The sequence below is a fragment of the Carcharhinus amblyrhynchos genome, chromosome 23 (assembly GCF_965287045.1).
Source record: "Carcharhinus amblyrhynchos chromosome 23, sCarAmb.v2.hapA, whole genome shotgun sequence".
In the NCBI taxonomy this organism is placed as follows: Eukaryota; Metazoa; Chordata; class Chondrichthyes; order Carcharhiniformes; family Carcharhinidae; genus Carcharhinus; species Carcharhinus amblyrhynchos.
This window is the reverse complement of record NC_137346.1, coordinates 41,462,125-41,478,507: the sequence shown is the minus strand read 5'-3', so window position 1 is coordinate 41,478,507 and position 16,383 is coordinate 41,462,125. Positions and strand designations below refer to the sequence as shown.

At 42.6% G+C, this 16,383-nt stretch overlaps 1 protein-coding gene across 8 annotated transcripts in view; it reads left to right on the top strand.

Moving 5' to 3' along the window:
- The window catches only part of srrm3 (serine/arginine repetitive matrix 3), a 705,551-nt gene that overhangs the window by 613,575 nt on the left and 75,593 nt on the right, over positions 1-16,383 (top strand). For all 8 annotated transcript variants that reach the window (XR_013889297.1, XM_080210887.1, XM_080210883.1 and 5 more), the window contains one exon: positions 12,196-12,276. Coding sequence is in view for 7 of the 8 variants with exons in the window: in XM_080210887.1 (XP_080067013.1) it covers positions 12,196-12,276 (81 nt within the window). In the remaining variant the exon portion in view is untranslated. The remainder of the gene's footprint in view (positions 1-12,195; positions 12,277-16,383) is intronic.

Here is a 16,383-nt window from a genome sequence, read left to right as displayed (position 1 = left end):
GAACTGGATTAGCCGTATAAATACTGTGGCTACCAGAGCAATTATGGATTAGCAACTGCTAATCCAGTTCAATTTCTGGTCAATGGTAACGCCTATGATGTTGATAGTGGGCGATTCAGTGACGGTCAAGTCATTGAACATCAAAATGGCAATGATTAGATCCTCTCTTGTTGGAGATGGTCATTGCCTGGCACTTCAGTGACATGAATGTTACTTGCCATTTGTCAACCCAAGCCTGGATATTGTCCATGTCTTGCTGCATTTGGAAACAGACTGTTTCAGTATCTGAGGAGTTAGTAATGGTACTGAATGTTGTGTAGTCATCAGCAAACATCCTCTCTTCTGATCTTAGATTGGAGGAAAGATTATTGATGAAGCAGCTGAAGATGGTTGGGTCTTCTACACTACCCTAAGCAAAACTTGCAGAGATGTTCTGGGGCTGAGAGGATTGACCTCCAACAACCACAGTTGTCTTCCTTTGTGCCAGGGACCTGGGTTCAATTCCTGGCTTGGGCCACTGTCTGTGTGGAGTCTGCATGTTCTCCCCATGTCTGCATATGTTTCCTCTGGGTGCTCCAGTTTCCTCCTATAATCCAAATGACGTGCTGCTTTGGTGCATTGGCCTTGCTAAATTCTTCCTCAGTGTATCTGAACAGGCGCCTGAGTGGGGCGACTTGTAACTTCATTGCAGTGTTAATGTAAGGCTGCTTGTGACTAATAAATAAACTTTAACCAGTGGTAAATGTCCCCCTGATTTCCATTGACTCCAATCTCGCTAGGGCTCCTTGATGCCACAATCTTTTTAAATGTTTGCCTGCACCGTCAAAGACAGTCACTCTGCTAGATCAGTTCCAAATGTATCCCATTTAGCATGGTGATAGTGCTACTCGACATAATAGAGAATATTCTCAATGTGAAGGTAGGACTTTGTCTCCTCAAGGACTGTGTAATGATAGTCCTACCGATACTGTCTTGGACAGATGCACCTGTGACAGGTAGATTGGTAAGGACAAGGTCTAGTACGTTTTTCGCTCTTGTTGGTTCCCTTAGCACCTGCTGCAGACTAAGTCTAGTGGTGCTAGCGAGCTACTCTTGTTGATAGACATTGAAGTTCTCCACCCAGGGTACACTTTGTGTCCTTGCTACTCTCAGTGCTTCCTCCACGTGGAGTTCCAACATGAAGGAGTACTGATTCATTAGCAGAGGGAGGATGATAAGTGGTGTCTGACCTAATGCCATGAGACTTCATGAGGTCCAGAGTCAATGTTGAAGACCCCCAAGACAACTCCCTCATAAATGTATACTAATATACTCCCACCTCTGTTGGGTCTGTAATTTTGGTCAGTCAGGCCATACCCAAGGCTGGAAGTGATGGGTCTAGGACATTGTAAGGTATGATGCCACGAATAAGTCTATGTCAGACTGTTGCTTGACTAGTTTGTGAGACAGTTCTCCCAATTTTGGCATAAGCCCCTTGATGTTAGTACAGAAGACTTTGCAGGATTGACAGGGCTGTGTTTGCCATTATCGTTTCTGTTGCCTAGTTCGTAGTAGGATGGTGTGTCTGGTTTCATTCCTTTCAGACTTGGTGGCAGTTTTATTCAATTGAGTGGTTTCCTTGGCCATTTCAGAGGGCAGTTGAGAGTCACATGTAGGCCAGACCAGATAAGGATGGCAGATTTCCTTCCCTAAAGAATATTAGTGAACCCGGTGGGTTTTTATATCAATCAACAATGGATTGTGGCCATGTCAAGCTTTTAATTCCAGATTTATTATTTGAATTTAAATTATACCAGTTGCTGTGATGGGATTTGAACTTGTGTTCCCAGGTGATTCACCTGGGCCTCTGGATTACTGATCCAGTGGCATTGCCACTATGCCACTACCTCCCCGAGGCCATAAGGGTAGCCAGAATGAAAAGTGAAAATCGTACACTTCCAAAGTTGGATTAAAATTTATGTATTGAGCCAAGCTAAGGAAACATTTTTTTTTTGGCTGCTCTGTATCTGTTGCTGATTCCTCTTGGGCTCGAACCCTCATCTTGATGAGCACAAAAATATCACCTTTAAGTTAGTTCTGTCAGTTTCATTTGGGTTTTTAAAGCATTCTAATGAGGAGACTCATCAAATTCACTCAGTGATATCCATTATAGCCAACTTGCCCTTCATAATTGTTCTACTAAGCATTATATTTAATTTTTTTTTAATATAAAGTTCCTAGTACAGTGTTATGTGTCCAATACATAATTATGAAGCCAAGGCCCTAGGTAAATATATTCTAGATGTATGCAGACAAGTGAAAGAACAGTAGATGAAGTGTCGGGGGCAGCAATTTCACACACTTCAATAGTGTTAGCGCATTAAAGGCTCAACACTAGCACGAGAATGGATCTCTCAAAGAGCTTCTTGATTTCTTAACCTGTTTGAAAAACTTCACCTTGAACAGTGCTCGCAATCCTCTCCTGCTGTTCACTGCAAACTGGAGACACTCATTACTGGCATTCAGCCTATTCTGACATCTCAGAGTACAAAGGAAATGTCAAGCGACAAGGCCACTGCAATCCTTTTTGCAAGCAACTAAATACCTGTGCAGTTCCAATTCCAAATACGTGCTTAAGTGTATTGAAATATCTCTCCATAAAAAGAGTCAAATGAAGGGTTACTCAGGAGTGAGCATGCTCATCCCCTTTAGTCGATCATGAAATGACATTGGTTCAGCTGACAGCACACCCCGAATGGAGGTTCCTCAGGGCATTCACTGGGAAATCCCAGAAGATCCTGCCACCAGCCAATGGCGAGCCGCCTCTGCTGCTGTGAAACATGTGGAGGGTTGCGTAGAATTCTATTCAATTTTGATCTGAGCTTCTGATCTGATATCCTCCTCTTCACAAAGACTGAGTTTCAACTCAATTCACCTGTTCGTTTATGCTTCCAGACCCTCCGCAGCTACCCCAGTGCTCTCCCGGACAATATCCCATTCTCTATCATTCCTAAATCTCCACTCGTCTAAAACTCTGCTACCCATACCTTACCTTGCATCAAGTCCCATTTACCTATTTCCCTGTCTTTGCCGATGTACATTGACTCCAATTTAAAATTCTCATTCTCATTTAAACTCTTCCTGGTTTTAAATCTCTTTATCTCTGTGACCTCCTCCAATCTAACAACCACCTCTCCATAAGTCTGTCCCTCTCTTTGTCCTGTGATTGGCAATCATGTCTCCAGTCACTTAGACTCCATACCCTGGATTCTCATCTAAACTTTTCTGTCTCAATTTCTTTTCTGTAAAGCTCAGCTCTGACCAGGCTTTGGTCACTTCTCCAAGTACCTCCTTGATTATGTGCTCAAAGAGGTTTTCCTCATTAAGGATGTAAATGGAGAGTGTTGTTGCAAGTTTGGGCAAATTCCTTCTCAGTCAGGAATGCTGCATGAGAGAGAAGACAAAATCAACAGGGAAAAAAATACATGTCGGCGCGGTAACATGACCCCTTTAAGGGGTGATTTTTCCTGGGTCATATGACCCTCCTCAGGCCTATCAGCAAGAAGTGCGTAAACCTCAGCCTATTGGCTGTTAGAACACGGGTTCTTCTCGTCAGAGAAGTCTGCAGTGTGAGCCCAGGATTCAGTGGGATTAGACCAGTACCTGTGCTAAGATTGTTTGTGTATAATTTGAACTATCATTCTCAATTAAGTCACTGTCGTGAATCAAATCATAGAATCATAGGGTCCTTACAGTACAGAGGAGGCCATTCAGCCCATTGAACCTGCACCAAAAACAATCCCAGCCTAATCCCTACTAGGGTAAACTGGGGTCAATTTAGCATGGCCCTAATCCGCACATCTTTGGACTGTGGGAGAAAACCAGAGCACCTGGAGGAAACCCACGCAGACACTGGGAAAACATGCAAACTCCACACAGACAGTGGCCCAAGCTGGGAATTGAACCCGGGTCCCTGGCACTGTGAGGCAGCAGTGCTAACCATTGTGCCACCAAGTCTTCCTTGTTGCGTTACGACAGGTCTTCCTTAATGTGTTACCTTACACTACAATCATCAAAAAATTCTTTCTGCCAAATTGAATAATGTGACCTTATAAATATTTGAATAATCAGATACTGCATGTAGTTAGATGAAGAGGTGGATTTTCAGCCTTCTGAAAATATGTTGAGATTTAGCTGCTACACGTCATGACTTTCTAAAAATTCTAAATCATATCAATATCACTTCATGCAGTATTCGGAAAAGGTATTTTTAACCTAGGTTCTGGCAGCTCCATGTGGGTGCTTACTTGCTCACTCCTGACAGGAACTGAAAGAACGGAACATTGGAACACAGGTTGACAGGTGAAGGGATTGCTGCTGAATTCCTTTGCGAAACATTTGCTTTTGAATCAGACGAGCTCACAGATGGCGTTCAGCCGGATGTCAGGTTATTTTTGTCATATTCTAATTAGAAAACATTGTTGGCATGGGGAGCTGGGATGAACTGAAACATGTCCGTCTGCAAAGAGAAAGGGGCTCATTAGATTGGCCATCTTAATTCAGTCCCGTTCCCCCCACCCCACTATCGTCAGAACTACACACAGAAATGGAAGTGTTGAGCAATGACATTTTTGAACCAGTTTCGCTGCGTTGTGCATTCAAAACACATCTATCACACTTTAGAAGTCCTCCTTCAAAGTGAAGGGAGCAAAATCAAAGGTAACAATTCTTGGCTTTGTTTATGTGACCTAGAATTGTAAATTGATGAGTACAGGCCAATGTCCAGACTTCCCTCCGCAGCAACAATGAATGGTGACTTAACCTCAGGATTTTTGTAAATGGACTTTGTAGTTCTCACGCAGCTACCTTGTGTGGGATCTCACCAGTCACATGTACACACACCTTCCAGGTAGAGATCAAGGGATAGTTTTTAGGAATGGAAATTTTGCTTCATCGCTTCCTTTCCCAACCCCTGCCCCTGGGCCATTTGCGGTCAATTGATCTCAGATTGGCTAATGCAACATGGGTCAAACCTGCACCCTTCCTATACTGTGAAGGGTAGCATATTTACCCTAGATAATGAAGAAAATACACATGTGTACATGGAATTGCCAATAGATTTGGAGGGGTATCAACAGTAACCATAGAATTACAAAATGTTACATACATGTCTGAATGGTGAGTGAGTCTGTCATAATTTGGATTATTTTTAATTCATTCTTTCACCAAGATAGATGTAAGTAAACTCTCGATGCCCAGAATGGGGTGCAAATTATGGTCATCAAGGTGAGGTCTTCCAGTGCTGTGAAGGGGGAATATCTTTCCATTATTGGCATTGAGTCTCAACATCAAGCATTACCATTTCAGCATTGAAACGTTTGATCGGGGATAGTCACATTGGCCAAGGCACAAAGGTCTGTGTGCAAATGGGCATCACTCGGAAGTAAATAGAGTTAAGCTTATTTACAAAATTGACCAGAGCTCCAGCCACGTACCTGCACTGGACACACTGCAATAGCATTGCTGTTTGCCAGCAGCAGTGAAGGCAGCAGGCTACCTGCTTTGTACCAGACATATGCCCAGCATGGTGGGACAACAGGGAAGAGGAGCACTGGGCAAGTTGATACACCACTGGGGACATCTGACAGAAGTGGGCATGAGTTAAATTTTCAAATAATCCAGTCTCCACTTTAGTGAACATTTGATACGAGTCTGTCTCGAGCAATCCTCCTACACATCCTCTTGAACATTAAATTCAGGGAGCCCCGTGAGTCTATCGCAAACTCTTTATCATTCTCACTACCCACACTGTGGCCTGCTAAGTGCTTGAGACCTCCAGTAATAACTTTTTGAAGTGCTGCCACCCAGTACCCAGCCCATTATGGTATGATCAATCACGTACAGCAAAGCTCCCTCCACACAGCTTCGTGCCCTGACTGAGATATTTTGGAATTCCCGAGTAGAATAGCTCCATAACTGGAACATAGGAGCAGGAATGGGCCAGTTAGACCCTTGAACCTGTTCTGCCATTCAGTGAGAAAATGGTCGATCTTTATCTTCACTTAATTTACCCCATCTTGGTTCCCCAATCTTCTCCAGGTAGAATCTTCACTTATTCAAGGGTCACCGAACCATGGCTTACGCCTTGATTTTTTTCTGGGCAGGGTGAAGAGTTAGGCCCCAAGCCTACCTCTGCCAGAACAGGGATTGACCCCCATGCTGTTACCCTTAATCTGATCCACACATTAGCTGTCTAGCCAACTGAACTAACCAGTCCCCCAAATCCTTAATATTCGCCTGAGAATTCTCTTAAACATATGGCAAAGCACGATCACGAGTTATGTTTTGTTTTCCATATATTCTTATCCCTTCGCGAGCACGGCACGTGGTAAAAACTCTCACAGTACTTTAGGAGTCATTGATTTGAATTTCTGATTTGAACAATGAGGAGTCTAAACCTGGTTGATTCAGTGATACAGGAGAAATCAATACTCTGGTAAAATAGGGACAATATGTATCCCTGGAAGTCGATAGCAGTTGAATTTCCTTCTACGGAAGAGGGACGGAAGGTAGGAGGAATGTGGTTATTTTCTCTGACAAACACAGTGACCCAGGAGAGATGCGTGCGTGCTTCCGTTCTCTAGATATTATCCCTGGAAGGCGACTTCTAGATATTTAGTGGAAGGTAGTCTTTCCCAGTGCCCCTGGTTAGGATCTGTGTGGAGTTTACATGCTTGCGTGGGTTTCCTCTGGGTGCTCCGGTTTCCTCCTGCACTGCAAAGATGTGCAGGTTAGGTAAATTGCCTATGCTAAATTGCCCCTTAGTGTCAGGGGATTACTAAGGTAAATACGTGAGGTTACGGGGTTAGGGCCTGGGTGGGATTGTTTTCCGTGCAGGCTTGATGGGCCAAATAGCCTCCTTCTACACTGCAGGGATTCTGTGATTCTCCATGACCACAATCAGCTTAGGATATTTCTCATAAATTTTACAGAATGCAGAATCAAAACCAAATTGTACCTTTGTAAGTCTTTTCAAGCCTGAGCCAAAAAAACCCAAAAATAGAAAGCTAACTGGCAGTTTAAAGGAGACTTGCTGATAAAATTATAACTTGCAACCACTGGCAAATTTTGACAATGGCATAATAGGCGCTCTAGTTTTTTCGCTGAGCTTTAGTACCTATAAATTGCAGTTACCATGGTGACAAAGGGTGTTGTGAGTCTCTCTGTCTGGATGAATCATCACAGCCTAGTAATTATTGTGGAATTTGATGTTTATGCTTCGAAAGTGTGAGAGACATTTTAACTGGATGTGAGGTGTGAAGAATTGTCATTTGGTCCTTGGATTTTGCTCCTTTCCAATGGAGCTTCTCGGAGTTTTTACTGACCCAGAGACTGTCTCATTTATATAGTCCGGAATTGTCTGACCTCGTCCATGGCTGGGATCCTCCAGACCCGCTGCAGTGAACGGACGTTTGGCTGAGTGCCAAATTCTCCATTCTCCCTGTAGTGGTGGCAGAGAATCGGAGAATTCCGGCCATAATCTCTGGGAAATACTGTCAAAGAGACATCAGGGAGTTAAAGCAGGCAGCAGTGTTCAGTGCTGAACAAAGTTGACCACTTCAGGTTTGTCATTTATATCAGTAAATCTATTTTTTTACCCCACTTATTTTGACAGTTTGCTCAACAGCCTTTCCCTTTTTGACCACAAACTATTGTTCTGTTTCTCAAATGTTTATGTCTTTTGTTTCAGTTTTTTTAAGCACCATGGCACACGATTGGTAAATTGGATATAAATATTAGATAGTATTTGTGCTACTTTTGTCTTCCAAATGAATTTGAATGACCAAAAACAAAAGGTTTAGGTTTTTGGTGATCGCGACCTGTCCCCTTTCAGCAGGCCAACCCATTCATGTAAGGTTTTCAATAATCACGGAATTGTTACGGTGCAGAAGGAGGCCATTTGGCCCATCATGTCTGCACTGGCTCTTTATGACTTAACATTATGACTTAGTGCCATTTTTCAGCCTTTTCCACCTACCCTTGCACATTGTTTCTATTCAAAGAACCAGAGAACTTGCCTCCTCCACACTTTTAGGCAATGCATTCCGACCCTGAACTACTGGTTATATGATCTTCTGCTTCAGAATGTTTTAATATATTCAGTCTTGGAGACTTTGTGCTAAAGCTGTGCTTTGGAGTCAAATTATAAATGTTTGGCTGAGCTCCAAGTTCCACTGATGGGTTTAACTCAGCAGGGGTTGTTGATACTGCTGTCAAGGGGACTGTGAGTTTTGCTTATTGACAGATTTATGAGCAGTGAAACGATTAAAATTTTTTGAAGAAGATTCAAATGAATGTTTATTGATTTTGCACTTATGAGCACGTAAGAGAATTAACCTTTATGCAAGTGGGGCTTGAAGGCATTGTGTTTCATTGATGGTTTTATGAGTTCTGAAGAGGTTTAAAGTTTTTAAGAGGTTTTTGAATGACTGTTTGTTTATTTTAATGTTCAAAGAATTCCTAATGTTATTATAGGATTCATTCTGTCCATAGTGGACACTGGGTGAGTGGGCATGGAATTTATGGAGGAAGCACGTGGGTTATGAACAGAATATAAGGGGAGTGAGAATGTGTAGGCAGTGAGAGTTGGGGTGGCTAACAGTCATAAACAGAACTGGGCTGATGTCTCAGTGAATGGAGGCAGACCTTCTAACTGCCAGCCTTGACATCGGCCCACCTGGACCAGGTCCTGAAATGTTTTGGACCAGGTTCCGGAGCGAATCCCAGAGCGTTCTGGCAGGTCCCGGAACATTTGGACTGGGTCCCAGAGCAGGTCCTGGACTGGGCCCCCGGAGCTCTCCAGAGGGGGTCCTGGAGCGTTCTGTATTAGAAACTGGAGCGAGCTGGACCAGATTTCATGTACATTAACGTAAATGTCATTATTGAATCAGTTGGGTTTTTACAATAATCCTTTAGTCCCATGGTCAACATTTTTTAACTTTTTAGTTCTGTTGTATTTAATTCATTGAATTTAAATTTCTCAACTGTCTTGGTGAGATTTGAACTCAGGCCTTTGGAATACTATTCCATTAACAGAAACCTGATGCTACTATATGTACTCAGCGGGTTCCTTTGACCTCATTTCACCTAATCCTAAGAGATTATTGAGGGTGCTTAGTAAATGTTAATGTTTAGAGCTACCCTGACTGTATGCCACTGGTAAGTAGCCCAGTGCATTCCCAGATGGTGAAGGAGCCTGAGGTGTTAACTGGTAGATATGGGATGGACTCCCAACTTGGGCATCTTTGCTGATGAGAAATAGTTTGCAGGGTTGACTGGTGTTTGTCATCCCTGAGAGGTCCAGTTGATATTCTCCTCTTCTGTTTTGCAGCAGTTGTTTTATCACTGAGTAGTTACCTGGACCATTTCAAAACTAATAGGCAAACGTATTGTGTGGAACTGGAGTCACTTGTGGGCCAGTTTGGCTAGAGAAAGCAGGGTGCCTTAAAGGAAATTAGTGAACTAATAATTTGAAAGCTGGCACACAAATTAGCAAGATTTATTGAATTTGATTCACATCTTACCATGGTTCCATTTGAAGTCACAATCCTTGGGCTGCTAGTCCTGGGATAACTACTGGATTATTGTAGCTATCATTTCTTCATCTTTTCTGTGCCTATGATGATACTTCAAAAGAGTACCAATCTCATGTGAAGTTAAAACCACTTGGCTTTAATATTAATACCTCTGAGTATAAAATTCAGAAATCCATTTACCTATTTTTTGCTCATTTCTGCCTTCACCTTTAATGGTCTATGTATCTGCTCCCCTCAATCTCTGTCCCTGTGTTAAAGATCTTGGGGGGGGCGATACATTTTTCCTCCTGTAATAATGCATGCTACAAACTTTATCAGGAACGCACAGGGTATTTGTTAACAAGGAAAACTTGTATAGAGACAGGCAACCACTCACAGCTCCAGTCTGTGCAAGTCTACTACATGCCTTTAGTCTTCTGACTCAGGTAGGACTCCACCCCCTGGGGTGATGACCCACCCTCAGTCCCAATTGGTTGCCCAAGCCAGGTGGCCCCCATTTGCTGTGTTGTCCTTAAAGGGACAATCACCACACCTCTGAAACATTGACTAAAAGCACTGGAGTTACCTTGAGGGAATGAGCTGAGAGCCGTCATTGAGGCTGACAGTACAAGGGTTCTGAATTAATCTGCACAGTAAAAACTACAGTATCATGAAACAGTGGTTTTACTATTGCTATCTAATCAGTCTTGCTCACGTCAGTATCTCTATGGGATCTGAGTGTCGCTGGCTAGGCCAGCATTTATTGCCCATCCTTAGTTGCCCTTCAGAAGATGTTGATGAACTGCCTTCTTGAACCTCTGCAGTCCCCGAGGTGTAGGTACACCCACAGTGCTATAAGGGAGGGAATTCCAGGATTTTGACCCAGCGACAGTGAAGGAATAGTAATATATTTCCAAGTCAGGATGGTGAATGGCTCAGAGGGAAACCTCCAGGTGGTGTTCCCAGGTATCTACTGCTCGTGCCCTGAAAAGCAGATCCCCAGACAATGCCATTAGCAATGATAATAGACTCCCTTTTGTAAAACAAAACTAGAGTTTAAACCCCTTAATGTGTGATAATATATTCCTCCGGACAGCAAACCAGTCCTTATTCCTTCCACTATGCATGATGCCAGATTCTCACAGCACATCATTTGGGAAACGGATGGATAAAATCCCCATTTGGCTGACATGACGAGTAGTACCTGAACCCTTTTTTTTATTAACACGCCTGTTTCAGCTCGTAAGTACATGTAGCATCACCTGAAGGGAAACATTGTGATGAGATTGTGCTGGGAAAAGACTGGCCTTCCCACACTGTGGGGAACCAAGTGCACTTAGTAACTATTTTCAGTAACCATTTCCTTTATTATTTGGGGAATTTGAATCATTGTAATAAGGAGGCAAGAGCCAGTGTTGTGTGTGTGCATAAAGGTGCTGGCACTGTACCGTTGACAATATAAGGTCAGGGCCATTTGCCTTTGTTGAACTGATGAATAAAGTAGGAATTCTAACACTGTGCAAAGTGTGGGCAACAGCAAAATACGAGTTTAGGTAAAATTCTGTCCCTGAGAACTAAACCATGCTGTGACAATATATTTGCTCAAAGGGTACTACTGTCAGGAAAGGTTGAACAAGCTAAGGGCTGCTCTCCAGAAAAGAGGGGAACCAAGAGGTGGCCCAATAAAAGTCTTTAAAATTATGAAAGGGTGGATCGAGAGAGGATGTTTTGAGAGTACAGAATTACCGGAATACATGATGGCACCCTGGTTAGCACAGCTGCTGTACAATGCCAGGACCCAGGTTCAATTCCGACTTTGGATGACTGACTGTCTGTGCGGAGTTTGCACTTTCTCCCCGTGTCTTCCGGGTGTTCCGGTTTCCTCCCACAGTTCAACGATGTGCGGTTTAGTTTGATTGGCCGTGCTAAATTGGCTCTAGTGTCAGGGGGATTAGCAGGGTAAATGTGTGAGATTATGGGAATAAGGCCTGAGTGGGATTGTGGTTGGTAAAGACTTGATGGGCTGAATGGCCTCTATCTGTACTGTAGGGATTCTGTGATATGAGATAGTCACTAACAAATCCAATAAGGAATTCAGGGGAAACTTCTTTACTCAGAAAATGGGGAGAATGTGGAACTTGGCTACCACATGGAGGCATTGAGTGCTTAATATATATACATTAAAGGAAAATTAGATAAGTACATGAGAAAAAAAAAATATATTGATAGTGTAAGGCGGATTAATAAAGTGGGGGGGAGACTCATGTGGACATAAACACTGACAGATTGGTGAGGTGAACAGCCTGTTTCTGTACTTCAAATTTATACATAATCGAGGACCCCACACACCCCGGACGTAGTCTTTTCCTTGCTGCCATCAGACTTTTAAACAGACCTACCTCGTTCAAAGTTGATCACCCTACCTGTGATTGTAACTCTACATTCTGCACCCCCTCTTTTCCCTCTCTATGAACGGTATGCTTTGTATAGCGTGCAAGAAACAGTACTTTTCACTGTATAGTAATGCATGCAGCTATAATAAATTAAATCAAAAATAGAGTATAAATGTTCCCTAACCCACACTAATGTGTCTTTGTGTCTGAATAATCTTTCCCCTCTCGTGCTGCTGATGTTGATGAAGTCTGAAGAGGAAATCAAGCAGTTCTCCCTCGCCACCACCCAAGAAGAAAAAGAAGAAGAAATCGGGTCACTACAAAAGCCGGTAAATGTCTCTGTATTAACGTTGCTTAAATACAATAGGATTCCATAAATAGGAAAATGAGCTTCAAAAATAACAGCGATGAGCAGGATATATTTAACACCTAAGCACGTTTTGTTTTAAACAGAGCTTTATTTTGTTTGTGTTTTATTTTCATGTGCAAGGCTGCTCTGTGGAGCCATTTCAGGAGCTGGGTCCTGAAGTGACCTCACTGTGGGCATCATTGGGCCAGAGATCTCTCTGAAGCGTTGCCCCTTCTTACGATTGTGATTGATCTGTGTACAAAGCATTAATGAAGAGCAAGCCATCTGCCTTTATTTTCCTCTTGGTTTTTGCTGAATGTTTGATGTGCCTTTCACAAAACCAGAGTGGGAGCAGGGGAATGAGATGCTTAGCAGATGGACACTCGTGTCAAGAAGTCAGAGAGGATCTGCAAAAGGTGAGATCATCACCAGTCATTTCCCAGATCAAACTGAAGATGAGCAGGGCCCAGAGGGGCGACTACTCATGATTTATTTTTTAAATCCATAATTATGTGGAACACATCCAGATTACCTATCTACAGAGTCTTACTTATTTGGTTGCCAACTGCTTTGAGTGTTCAACCGCCAATTAGTTTAGGCTTTGCTTCCATCATTCTTTTTGCACGTGAGACTCTAAAGGAGTGAATAGTGAAGGAAACAACAGATGGTTGGTGGGGTGCAGTCAGATGCCAAATGTTCTGTTTTGCCATGTTTGACACTTCTGAGATTTTGCATCAACTATAACTAGAACTGCCTGTTGAAATGGAAATTATTGCAGCAGAGAGGGAAATCAACAGATTATTTTTTTGTTTAAAAATATGGTCTAACAAGGAAGAATCAATTGACTGTGAAGACCATCACTCCCAAATCCTCACCCACCAACTCCCCTTGTAAGTGCAGTTTCACTTCTCCCATGTCTGCTATAAGCTTGAGGGCAATAGCTGCCTTTTCAGTGGCTATTTTGAGGATGCACTCCAATGAAGTTTTCAACATAACCCAAGTGGCAAAAATTCCAAAGGCTTCAACTTATCCCACCGGCAGCTAAAACCCCTTAGTGCTTAGTCCCTATGCAACATGGCTTAACATTATATGATCTGAAGAAAAGTGATACAAACATCTTGGACACATCAATTTGATTTTCCTTCATATTGTTTGTGTATTTAGGGAGCAAATTGGCTATAGCAGATAAAAAAATCATTACAAAAGGCTATCCTCTTACACGGGTAAAGGAGTGCAACGTTTATTGTGCGACAGACAAGGAAGAATATTGTGTCACTGACTGGAAATATACACAAGCTATAGTGGAATATAATGTATCATGACTGATTTATACCTTAACTTGACTAACCCACCTTTTGCTCAATATTTCTTCATGTCGTCCCCTAACAAAAATAAATACGTCCTATAATGCGTGAGTATAAGACTAATACCTGCTCAGCTACAGGCAGCCAGTATTGAACTCGCTTCTACATAATCTTCCTCTTCCTCCTTCTGGTGCTATGCCCTCAGAGGGCACTGACAATCATTGAATTGCTCCATGAATATGCTTGCCTTCTGCAGTATGGCTGATCAGGAAACTCTCCCACTTCTGTTCTGCCATCAGGAATGTTGGAAGGATTTGCAGGCTGACAATCATAGAACCATACAACTCTACAGTGCAGAAACAGGCCCTGCACTGACCACAATCCCACCCAGGCCCTACCCCCAAATCCCTACATATTTTACCCTGCTAATCCCTCTCACCTAAACATCCTAGTACACTAAGGGGCAATTTTTAGCATGGCCAATCAACCTAACCTGCACATCTTTGGACTGTGGGAGGAAACCAGAGCACCTGGAGGAAACCCACGCAGACACGAGGAGAATGTGCAAACTCCACACAGTTGAGTGGAGTTTGCAACCTGGCTGGCCATCGAGTTCTGAAGTGGGACTTCAGCCAGGAAGTTCTGGCCCAAAGAACTGTGCCTCAAGATTTCATTCCTAGATAACCCACCAGTCTCGAAAGCTCCAATTGATTCCAGGATCCACATTTTTTTCAGGGAAATAATTCCAGATTTCCATTATCAATGATTCCTAATTTTGGGCCCAGGTGCCCTTGCTCTATTTTTAAAATAAGCCCATCTCATTTATGATTCTCCTGCTAGGTGCAAATAATTATGCTGCGTCTACCCAAGCAAACTTTTCTATATTTTAACACCTCAAAAACATTCCCACTGTAATGTTCAATGAAATACAAGCTTACAGAACCTATCTCAATAATTAACACAGTAAGTCTCAGTGTGCAACAAAAAACAGAAAAATGCTGGAAAATCTCAGCAAGTCTGACAGCACCTGTGGAAAGAGATTAGAGTCAACGTTTCAAGTCTAGATGACCCTTCATCAGAGCAGATTCCAGCGTCCGCAGTATTTGTGTTTAAGCCTCAATGTGATGGTGTTTAATGTGTGGAATTGTGTCAGGGTTTAAGAGTTTAACTTTAATATTTAACCCAAAACTACACAGTCAAATTTATTTACAGCAGAAATAATATTAAAACAGGAAGATACAGTCCTAATAATCATCAGACAAATAAACCATTAACCATGTTTAATACTTAAGCAAGAAAGGTGTTAACTGAGCCTTACCTAATCAATTGTTAAATTATTTTAATATTTAAGTGCAATTGTTATTGCATCTTGCATCTTCTGTGAATCTGTATTCGTTAACTTTGCTCCAGTTTCTTCTCACAATCCGAAGATGTGCAGGTTAGGTGGATTGGCCATGCTAAATTGCCCCTTTGTGTCAGGGGACTAGCTAGGGTAAATGCATGGGGTTATGGGGATGGGGTCTGGGTGGAATTGTGGTCAATGCAGACTCGATGGGCTGAATGGCCTCCTTCTGCACTGTAGGATTCTATGATAAAGAACAATACGGGGATCATTAGAGCCTTCAACACAGAGATAGATAAAATTTGTACTTAGCAAAATTCTACGAATATGGAGCAGAAGTGGGAAACTGGAGTTGAGGAACAGATCAGCCATGATCTAATAGAATGGTGGAATAAACACTGAGGGGCTGAGTCACCCCTTCCTCATCCTAATGTTATGTCACTAAGAAGACTTAGAGAAAATAATAGGACTTACAACAGAGGCCTAATATTAGCGTTGTTCAAACTAGTTTTGTTGGAAACATGCAGAGGTTTCCATTGATGTTTGCTGTGACTTAGAGACCAGAATTCTTCGGCAATTCACACCCTGCCACCATTGCCAGAGGACGGAGAATTTGGCACTCAACCAAGTCTCTGTTCACTCAGTGGGATGGGAGAATCCCGCTGGCATGAACGGCCAGAGAATCCTCCCCATAATGTCTATCCACATCGCAACTGTTCAGTTGATCTCATTCACCCGAACCCAGCGCCATCTCTCTCTCTCAGCATGGCCAATAGATTATAAATACCCCTCGATTTTGACACAGTTATTTTCAAGAAGGAGCTTGGGTAAAGTCTGAGGAAGCTCAGCTTCCCATTCACATTTGACTGCAAGTACGATTCACCCCAAGTTATTCCAGGACTGATCCAAGGGTAACACTGCACGTTATGAGATCATCAAGGGTTTCAGTAAACCCCTGATGCAAGCATAGCCATTTCCCAAATAATCTATTTTACAATGTTCAACAGATTCTACTGTCAGTGGGACATTAAAAAATCCAAGCAATTTTCAATGATATATATATGGCAATGTTAAATGTCTTGTAAGCCAGAATAAGGGCAGGTTGTAAAAAGCCATTCCCTGCTCACCCAGCAAAGTGCTGACAGAAAATCCATGGCTCATCTGCAGCAGAACATTTCCTGTTCCAGGAATTGAAAAGTTAATGTTGAGACTGGGAAGTGATCTTGCATTTACTTCATTAAGAGAAATGATCATGTTTGTACTTGACTTCCTTGATGTAGAAGCTCACTACATAGCCCAAAGCCAGGCTCTCTTCCCAGTTCAAGTATTAAAGATATGGCAAACTCCCTGGGCCTTTGACAGGATTCAGCCCCATGGTTTTCAATGCAAAATCTGCATGTTTCTTTTGCCAACAGCATCTTCTTCAAAGTTGTCAGCAGTG